A 10,890-nucleotide genomic window follows, 5' to 3' on the forward strand; every position below is an offset into this window, starting at 1 on the left:
ATTTTACTTTTACTTCAATTTTTATTGTACCTGAGTTTTTGAATGTACTTCACTCCCACCCCTTCTCTACTAATGAAGTTCAACCGTCCTCCACACAGATCCAAGACCGCATATACAGTCATTGTAGCCTTACGGTCATAGTAAACAGTACATTCCAAAAATATGTTCGCTTTTTCCAGTGACGAAAGAGCTTTCAATATTGCATCATTTTTCCATTTGCCTACGTCGCATCCCGGTTTCCCCCACCTGCTTCTATTCACCTCTCTGTAAATGCTAGTGACTGGGCTGTCTTAGATCTTTTCTGAGAACATTAATTTCTGTTAGTAATTGGACGTCTACGTAATATTATACCCATACAATTGCTTAAAATAACTTAAATAAAAGGGCCTCGTTAAGTAATTAAATGTCACGTGATTTCCCCCCTTTCTACGACGCTGCGACGTAACCACTTAGACTGACAGTAGATAGCATGCCTGAGTAATTTTATCTTTTCGGATCGGGCAGAAGTGAAGATTGAATTTACAGGACGTAAGGTACTCTTTTATAGAGTAAGTACAGAATTATTTCAACATGAGTTACTGATACGAAATACGAACCTGGTAATTGGAATTACGTACAATAGTCTATAGTGCGATAATATGCACAAAAGAACTGAAGGCTGTATCGAAATGAACGGCCTCCATTTTCAAAAATGTGTTTAAATATCCATATTATTATTATTTTTCAATTAACTCCATTCTCTATGGTGTACGCTAATGTGTTGTAGACAGTATAATATACACTGCATAATGAATACGTCCACATGGACAGCTCAGTTCGTGAGTAAAAACACTCATTATTAATACTGTACTGTATCTTGATTAAACAAAAACCTAATGAAAATTATCAAACTCAAAATCGCGATATTTCCTAGTTTACGTAAATGGATAAACTACTTTTCTTCCCTCCTATACCTAGTAAAGTGACTTTTTTGTATATTACGCCAGTATCATCGAACTCCAGTCGTGGAAGGGGGTAGCAAACGGTGTTTCCGGTTCTTAATCGTTGATCCAAAGGTATAGCCAGATCAATATTAGAAATGTTAGTAAAAATAAAATGATGTCCCTATATATATTCGAACTCATGTATTTTCGTCTGACATTCCATAAGTATTCCTGCGGAAATTGTGATGATGATAATAATGAAAGCGATGGAGATGACGAAGATAACTAATACCGATATGTATTGTACTACCGAAATACCAGAGCGAGGGTACTTTTTTGTTTAGAAATACACAACTGAGTACAATATAACTAAATAGGAAAGTGGCAACCAACGGAACCTGGTTCTGCCATAAACAGATAAAATAGTTTTCATTTATGACTGCATTTCATTGCTTTGTCTGAAATGGTAGCATTTTCCACTTCAAATATTGCAGACACGAATACAATTCGCGACTGAGAAGAGGATATTTGTTTTCTTTTCATTTGTGGTATTTCATATATCTTACATCAGCATTATATCTTTGAGATGAGGAGCAATTCAAAGTTTATACAAAATATACAATACATTGTAAGCATATTAATTCAATTTAAAATATCTCGGAGCAACAGTAACAAATATAAATGACAGTCGTGAGGAAATTAAAACGCAGAATAAATATAGGAAATGCCTGTTAGGCTATTATTAGGTTGAGAAGCTTTTGTCATCCAGTCTGCTCTCAAAAAAGCTGAAAGTTGGAATTTATAAAATAGTTATATTACCGGTTGTTCTGTATGGTTGTGAAACTTGGACTCTCACTTTGAGAGAGAAACAGAGGCTAAGTGTGTGTGAGAATAAGGTGCCTAGGAAAATATTTGGGGCTAAGAGGGATGAAGTTACAGGGGAATGGAGAAAGTCGCACAATGCAGAACTGCACGCATTGTATTCTTCACCTGACATAATTAGGAACATTAAATCCAGACGTTTGAGATGGGCAGGACATGTAGCACGTATGGACGAATCCAGAAATGCATATAGAATGTTAGTTGGTAGGCCGGAGGGAAAAAAGACCTTTGCAGATACCGAGACGTAGATGGGAGGATAATATTAAAATGGATTTGAGGGAGATGGGATATGATGATAGAGACTGGATTAATCTTGCTCAGGATAAGGACCAATGGCGGGCTTGTGTGAGGGCGGCAATGAACCTCCGGTCTAAAAGCCATTTGTAAATAAGTCTTTCGTAAACTGTTGAAGTACTGCTGATTTTGAGTGTATTACACTTACGAATTGTCCGTCCTTTCAAGGCTTGTTTGAGGGTAAGCTCTTATACCTGAAGTTAGATTGTTTTATTGTTTTCCGCATTTTCTACGTTCATTTCCTCTATATCAGATTCTTTCGATAAATCGATGGCGAAGAAGTGATACCTCGCATCTACAAAAATGGTCATTTAGTTCAACAACATTATTATTTCGATCACAATCTAACTGCGAGTACATTATTATTATTATTATTATTATTATTATTATTATTATTATTATTATTATTATGTTCACAACATTGGAAAGTTAACTAACAATTACCAATTACCTTCGATTGCTCTGAACGTATTTCTTCTCAAAAACTAAGAAAAGCATTGCGTGAAGATTCTTTTCATCAATGGAGCAAATTGAAAAGTAAAGGTTTGGGAGTTGTTTTCTATTCTCACTGGAAGAAAGGTAATTCGTGGATCTCAACCAAAAAGGGACTTTCGAGCAGTCAGTGGACGCAAGCCATTAAGATGAACTGTAATACAATACCTGTACGTACTCTCCCTGGTAGAACTCTTGACTCAACCCGTTGCAGAAGATGCGACGAGCAAGAAACGCTTCCTCACGTCTTGGGTTTCTGCCATCATGGAGAATTGCTCCGAATCAACAGACATAATACGGTTCGTTCTCTCATCGCAGCTTCAATCCGTCAGAATGCTTCCTATGAGGTTTATGAGGAGGTTGGTTGCGTCTCTTCTGATGGCTCTACTAGACGGGCTGATATCATCATAATTGATCGCCAGAAGGATAATGGTGTCATTCTTGATCCCACAATCCGTTTTGAGATGCATGAGCAACAGCCACAAGAGGTGTGTCGTGAAAAACAAGTCATCTATGAGCCTTGTTGTCAGCATCTTGGAGCACAATACCACATCACACATTGGACAGTTTTTGGGCTCATGTTCGGTGCCCGTGGCACGATCCCACGTGAAACTTTAAATCAACTTAAACAATATAAAATTTCTGATGCAACGATTGATGCCATAGGATCTCACGTGTTAAAATCATCCTTAGCTATAATTAGTAATCATTTGTATCCAACAAAATTTTTATTGTAAATGATTTCCTACGTTTTCTTATCTTAATGTTTTTTTTTTCTTTCCAAATGTCACAAAATTGTTCTGTTTACTTATTATTCTTTATGAATTGATTAGTAGGCCGATCTATCGAACCCTTATTTAGGGCGGCTTTTGTTTAAACAAATTTGTTATTATTCGTCCGCGAGTAGAAGAACTTGCAAAGCAGAAGCGTATACAAACAGTTGGTCTATTTTCAGAAAAATTAACTTTTAAAACAGCTTTTGATTCATATACAATTTTACAGATATGAGGTATCACTTCTTAGCCATCAACATACTGTAATTTTTTTGGTGGGTGCCATCTGATCCTGAATTGCAATTATAAAATCCTTTCTTTCGGTAAACAGGTCCGCTTGAATTAGCAATTTTCTTGACGTGTCTATATATTATTATTATTATTATTATTATTATTATTATTATTATTATTAATCGATTATTTTTATGAGTTTTAATATGTTTACAAATGAAATATAAAAAAGCCTGGATTTTATCATGATACAATATTTCAAGTCCCTGAGCATTGCACAGAAAGATGACAAAATGGACGGAGTTACGCAATAATAGACCAACTGACAATTTGAAAAAAAAAAAAAAAAAGAGAGAGAGATATTTGCACAAATCTGTTGATGGCAGGCTATTGTAACTGGGAAAAAATGAAGGATGCGATATCTGAATTTTGCTGCTATTTATAAGCAAAAATTCGTTTATTGCATAAAATTAATTAATTCAACTGCTGGTCTCTTATAAAAAATCGGTTAGCCTTTTTTGTATTATTTGTGCTATTTTTTTTTTGTAATAATATGAATGTTATAATACTTCTTGCGTAAAATGTTAAAAAACAGATTTATTTCAATGGCCAATATCTCTAAACTTGTTTTTGGCGCTTGGTCTCTTATTGCGTAACTCCGTCCAAATGAAAGATTCCTTGACCTTTGAGTGATCCAATCAGCAGTCGACCGTCATACTCGTACAGCACTGGCGCACAAAAAACAGATCCGGATATGCACAAGCGCATATTCAGTTGAGCGCATGTAGGAAATGGGGAATACAGGGAGAACAAGGGGTATATGGAAAACAAGGGCGAGACATGGAGAACAAGGGAAAGACGAGGAAAGCAAGGGGAATGAAAGGAAAACAAGGGGAAGACAAGAGAAAGACAGATTTTGATGTTCTATACCGATTTTGACGAACGTTACTTGAATTTGCTCGTTGGTTTTGTATGTTAAGTCCCAACAGTAGGCTACTGGATGGCAAGTGGTAAATTATATAGACTGTAAATGTTTGTTTCAGGTATGGCAAAGGATTTGGCCTGATACGACATATATTTGGAGAAGACTCTTTTCTGAATCAACCCAACAGTATAGGAGGAATGATATTTTATGTCATTATTATTGGTCTCAGTAAGTACTACATACACAAGCAGGGTGTATCAGATTTAATGTACAGTATATATTTCAGGGACGAATTCCATGCCTTATTGAACACTGATTTACCTGAACATACTTAAAACTTAGAGGCCCTTAGAATAGGATAAATAGAGGTTAATGCTTTCACATTTGCAGACAATCAGCATTAGTAGCACTAGGGGTATGGGTCATATCATATGCCTCATGTAATTTCCTTCTTTATACGCAAAAGGACAAGTCCTTGCTATTCATCTCACGTCAGAGAGCAACCAGATGAATGAAGTCAATTTCAAAAAATCCATGACTTCGTAACGGTAATAGTTTGAAAGATTCTGTCTTAGATTTCTTTGTTTACATTTAATATGTACATAAATATACTAGGTTCGTTCCAACAACAGTCAGGAACCGTCCGTAACCATCGTGAGCATGCGCAGTACAGATAAAGCGTTCCAACACAATCCAAACCAGTCCTGAACCGGAAACATCTACTGCAGTTGGGTGTTTCAACAAGCTTTTGACACCGGTTCGGAACGGTCAGAAATAGTCCGCGGATTGAGGCATGTACGGAAGAGTACGCGAGACGCGCATGCGCATAAGCTCACCAACGTCTCCTGGATAATGAAGAAAGACATGCTCGACTGTTCACATCAATGAGGTTAAGATGAAAAGTGACAGCGCAGACGAATAATAAAACTAGAGATTTAATTTAAATTTTCGCCAAAAAGAAAGGGAACGGAAATTATTTGGATATTGAAATAGTTAATTAGAATTTCAACATGCAACTTTGATTAAAGGTATAATAAATAACGTACATAAATTAATAATTAAAAAAGAACTATTTTTAGATGGGAGTCCCCCAGTACACGACATTGAATTAGCGGAATTCTTGCCTTCCATACTTTTCGTCATCTTTTAATAGAAAATGATCGAAATTCAATTTTATGCAATTAGAATTAGCTGCGAAATGATGATAATAAGTATGTTCTTAGCAAAGATGATCACAGTTATAGCATCTCTGGATTTAGTACATAACGATCCGCGAAAGCGTTCCAACAGCATCCAGTCAAGTCTCAATTCCATAGCAGATGCTCAACTAGCGCATGCGCATAAGATGGTACAGGAACCGTACATGAACTGATCCATGAACCGCTTGTTGGAACGAACCTACTGTAAACACAGAAATCTGATTGATTTTGTTTACCTTTAATATGAACATGCTATACTGTAAATATAAACACAAAAAAGAGAAACAAAATAAATGTGACTAAAATACAATCTTTCAAAGTACAGGGTCCGGCAGGGGAACGGCCGATTTTAAAGGGCTTTGTCTCATGCTCCAGGCTCACAATATTTAGTGTCATACAATATTTCGCCTGCTTAGAACCAAGTTGTTCTAACTCCATTTTTATAAATTTTTCAGGGGAACACAATGAAGTTTTGGAGACTACCCAAATCATAGTAATACCACTATTTTGAGGACAGGGGTTTGTAAAGCAATAAACAGAGCATGGGAAGCTTATTTTATTCTTCAGTTGCCTTATTTATAAATTGATTTTACAAAAAATAGAAAAAACGTTTGGAGTTAGAACAAACATGTTAACAGATTTTGACAATTCAATGTTCTAACTCCTTTCAGGTTACATTTTTAAGGGATAAGTGCATACATTGTTACCTTTTTAACATTGAATCCCAAAAAATTTTGTCCACACCTGAAAAATATTTGTATAGGGACTTGAACTTTACTTGCTTCTATAACTGGTTTGACTGTTATTTGCTTTGGTGCAGGCAATATGTTATCAACTCGACACTGTTTTTGCCTTGCTCTTGTTGTAATAGGTTTCAGAAACTTTGTAATCTTAAACATCTTATCAGAGAATCAAAATTTGTACACAATATCTTCACAGCCTTTTGTGTATACAATATGCTTCACTTTACTGTAAGAAATGCTGTTGAAGTTACTTAGTTTAGCTACAGTCTTGAAGTCATAAAAACTATTAAATCTCATTTGATGTACTTTGTATTGCTTGTTAGTTCTGCACAAAATCAGGGCCCCTATCGTTGCTAAAGGAGAATGAAGTTCAAGTCGTTTGACATGACGATCAATCACATTGTGCATTGTGTCTACTTCCTGCACTGCACTATGTCCTGGTTCTTGATACTTGTGTTCTATTTTTTGTACTTCATGGTCATCCTCTTCCAAAAAATGTATCGGTGCAAGTGGCATTAAGCTGTTTATTAGTAAACGCACGCAGTATCACATTAACTTTCTCATGCAAGTTCAGGAAAAGCCTTCTGCCCTAGCTTGTTTCTCATTGGCTGTCTTAGCTCACACCATTCCATCATTGGTTGGTCATTGAATGGTGGAGTTATAATAATGTGGAACTAAACAGAGCTTGGAAAATGGAGTTGGAACAATATGGAACAGTTATTTTGAACACTTTCTGACCACAAAATGCACAATTTTATGTGTGAAACTGATACAGAAGAGGAGTTAGAACATAACGGATACAAAAAACGAGTTTTTTTTAAGTGGAGTTAGAACAACATGGTTCTAAGCAGGCGATTTGACGTTTTACTGACACACATCGCGTCATGTGATGAAATTTACTGAAACAATCATGAATCCAGTACACTGTCCTGAACAAAATTTATGCATTTTAAATGCGAAAAGAAAATTTCTGGAGGACAAAATATTGCTGGGGTATGGCCCCGGTGGCTCCCAAGGACCGGCCGCCACTACCTCTACCCTATCATGTGCATGACGCGTGGGGTTAAGAAAAGGATGAATGATGTATTCAAGCTTGTGGCGTACCTAAGCCACTACTGGCGCCCAGTTCTGCATCCCTGCTGTAGGTTGTATGTAGTGATGTAATGATTGAATGTTGCAGATGTGGTGAACAATCCGTCGATCGTGAAGCTGATGACGCTGCTGGCCGCGGTTTCGAACCTCGCCTCAGTGTACCTGGCCTGTATCCTGTACTTCGTTCTCTACGATTTCTGCTTCGTATGCGTCAGCACGTACGTCGTCAACTTTCTTCTACTGATCCTCTGCATCCTGAAGATGCAGAAAGTCCAACGAGTTCAGAGCCCTGGAAAACCAATGCAGAAGAAGAGAGATTAGAATCAGATAACATTGCAGATCATCTGAGGAGCAGATTGTGAATCATGTGGGCCATGTTTAGTCACTCATGAATTCATTCTCAGGGTTTAAGCTGTCGAAGCGTGGTGGATCTATCTTCTCCACGTATTACCAAGCTCTATCTCTTTATCCATTATGCACTTCCGTGGTGTCAATTGTGAAGAGCTTTAACTTTATTGTCATGTGATATGTATGTTGGTTACTGCAGAAAAGTTTAGAATAAGTGTTCAGTCATTTAAACGTAATGAGGTGTTATGTCAGTACAAAAGTTTGGAAGAGCGACTGTGAAACTACATAGAGTGTTTCGGGGGACTCTTAATATAGGTGCTGGGGACATTTTTTTTTGAAGAAAATAAATACAAAATGTTCATGGAAATTTGCGCAGAAAACTTCATGGTTTTGGAGTATCAAGTTCATTTTTATGTAATTAATAACCTATTATATTATTGAAAATAACATTGTAACACTGTAAAATTCCTTTGCAAAAAGAAATGTTACATTTGTTCGTATCAAATTTCTGCACATTTGAAGGACAAAACTAAAATTCTTCCAACCATTTATTATCAATCATAATACAATGCTCTCTCTTAAATTGACTGAGCATATTAAGAATTAAATCAATGGCTTTCCCAAAACACGCCATGAAATGTTTAATAATATAAAACCATTTTATCTCGAAAACAAAACAAAAACAAGCAAAATTGTATTTAACTTTTTTATTTAAATATCTCAAACAATAACCCCCAGAAGTTAATGACATTACTTAAGGTCCACACATGCTACAGGGTGGCGCACGAAATGTCATACAGTTTAGATTGTTTATATAACCTTTAATATACAAAATATGTCATACAATTTTATATTAGATTACTCGCCTGAATATGCATGATTAACGAGCATGCAGGACGTGTTCAATATGTCCACCCTGTTGGCGTATCATCTCTTTAAGACGAACCCTGATGTTTCCAACTACCCACGACACAGGTCCTCTGTCAATACCTGAAAGAAAGTCGTGATAGCCGTTCGCAGTTGGATTAGATTTCCTGGTTTATTGCGATAGACTGTATCCTTCAAATATTCCCATAAGAAATAGTCCAGGCATCGATATTCGGGCTGCGTGGCGGCCATATTGAATCGCCCTGAAAACTTTCTGGATATCGATGGGACATTATAGTGGGCCCAAACTGTTCATGCACGAAATCCAGAACAACGTTTGCTGATGAGGACGAGATCCGTCTTGCATAAACCATTGTGTCTCCATTGATAGCCTTGTTGCATAGAGTTGCGGAAGAAAATTATTTTGCAACATGTCCATGTTTCACAAATCTCAGCGGATGGCACCGCGCATGTGCGACATTGACAAGTGCTGCCTTCTACTCGTTACAAAATTTGAAAGTTCTAAACCCAAAATTAAACGTTTTATTAGATATTTTCAGTGTATGACATTTCATGCGCCACTCTTGAAACTTTCACTCTTCCTCATAAAAATCAGCTCTGTCTTCCAGGTGTTATCTAAACTTGTATAATTTTTATACAGAATTTACTATACATACCTAATGTTCCCTTTAGAATAGCATCGTTTACTATCTACTCTTTGGTGCTACCTAATGATCTATGAACCTTACATTCCTTATTTTAGCAAGCAGTATATCATGGCTAATCGTTGGTCAGTACACGGACTTCTTTTTTGGAATTCGTGGTAACATTTCCAAGTAACCTTTTAAAATCAATAGAATTCACATTTTAAAATACTGAGGAAAACCTTAGAGAAATTCTGAAGGATTCAATTCAAATTTTGCAATTTCATCTCTTTTTCAAGTAATACAATATTTTACCTTCATTTTAATTTTCTTTTGAAATTTTATTATAAGTATTTTCATTGTAAACTTCTATATATGTATTTGTTTTCTACATCCTTGTAGTATTGAAGGGCAGATGGTTTTATTTTATTTTATTAATCCAATATATAACCGAAGTTATTATTGTATCGTGTAAATTATTATTTATTTTGACAGTTTTCACACCCATATCTTGGGCTCCTTTCAAACGAAGTCAATTTTGTGAATTTTAGTAATATGATTAATTACAGTGGCATATAAAATAGTGAATTTTGATTTACACATGTTAAATTAAATTTGCATTAAATCAATACAGATCTTCCTTAAACCAAAGCGATCTGTGACAGAGATAAACGATAGACATTACTCCCGTTAGCATATCTTGGAGCGTCAACATTTTATCCAAATGTGTACAGCTGTAAAAAAAAAAGTGGCCCCTCTCTAGAAGCTAAGTTCCCTTCGGGTATCTTCGCTACAATTCGGAAACACACGATGTTACATGTTGTTGGACCACGTTGCCTGATATCTACAGTTAAAATTTTATTAAAGTGTTCTGCGTGTTACTATTGTAGCGTAATGGTAGCATTCCGGGGTGGTATTCGTAAGGTCGTGTGTTCGAACACAACCTAGTGTGATTTTTTTTTTTGAGAAAGAGATAAAATATAATTGCTCCTGTCTCTTTTTGACTGTTTTAGTAATTAACATCAGGTTCATGACTATATTACGTCATTACTTTTATCATTATTTATTATGACATTATGGCTGCAAATGGAAAGAAAGAAAAATTTTATTCTCAACAAAAATATTTTCCGTAGCATAAACAAAACAAGCTTACTGGTGTCTGCCTTAGAAAATTCAAACAAGTTAAAAAAAAAAAAAAACGAGTCACGATTCAATATTTAGTCCATCTTCGTCTCATCTCGATCACATCTTGCATTCGAGAGGGCTGGAATCGACTAGTCTTTTCAAATAGTGACTGTCCTTAGCCACGGCATCCCAGACATCCTGGATGAGCTTCCACAAATCATCAGGACGTCTTGAAAGGGGGATTAGGTCAATTTTTCCGCATATGCTTCTTTACTTGTGCCCCCGTAGCTCAGTCGGAAGAACGTCGGAAGTTAGATGAGGTTCAAATCCTCGTCACTCCTTTTCATTTTAT

The 10,890-nt window shown here is 36.2% G+C and overlaps 1 protein-coding gene and 1 long non-coding RNA gene across 2 annotated transcripts in view; one reads left to right on the forward strand and one right to left on the reverse strand.

Annotated features, from left to right (window-relative positions):
* The window catches only part of LOC138714848 (uncharacterized), a 63,942-nt gene extending 56,256 nt beyond the window's left edge, over positions 1 to 7,686 (reverse strand). Inside the window, exon 1 of the long non-coding RNA XR_011336096.1 lies at positions 7,567 to 7,686. This is a non-coding gene — a long non-coding RNA (uncharacterized lncRNA). The remainder of the gene's footprint in view (positions 1 to 7,566) is intronic.
* The window catches only part of Vkor (Vitamin-K epoxide reductase), a 16,190-nt gene extending 7,955 nt beyond the window's left edge, over positions 1 to 8,235 (forward strand). The window contains exons 2-3 of the mRNA XM_069847043.1: positions 4,639 to 4,748; positions 7,643 to 8,235. Coding sequence (XP_069703144.1) covers positions 4,639 to 4,748; positions 7,643 to 7,875 — 343 coding nt within the window. The 3' untranslated portion in view covers positions 7,876 to 8,235. The remainder of the gene's footprint in view (positions 1 to 4,638; positions 4,749 to 7,642) is intronic.
* Positions 8,236 to 10,890: the final 2,655 nt, after the last annotated feature.

The sequence above is a fragment of the Periplaneta americana genome, chromosome 15, assembly GCF_040183065.1.
Source record: "Periplaneta americana isolate PAMFEO1 chromosome 15, P.americana_PAMFEO1_priV1, whole genome shotgun sequence".
NCBI classification, from domain to species: Eukaryota; Metazoa; Arthropoda; class Insecta; order Blattodea; family Blattidae; genus Periplaneta; species Periplaneta americana.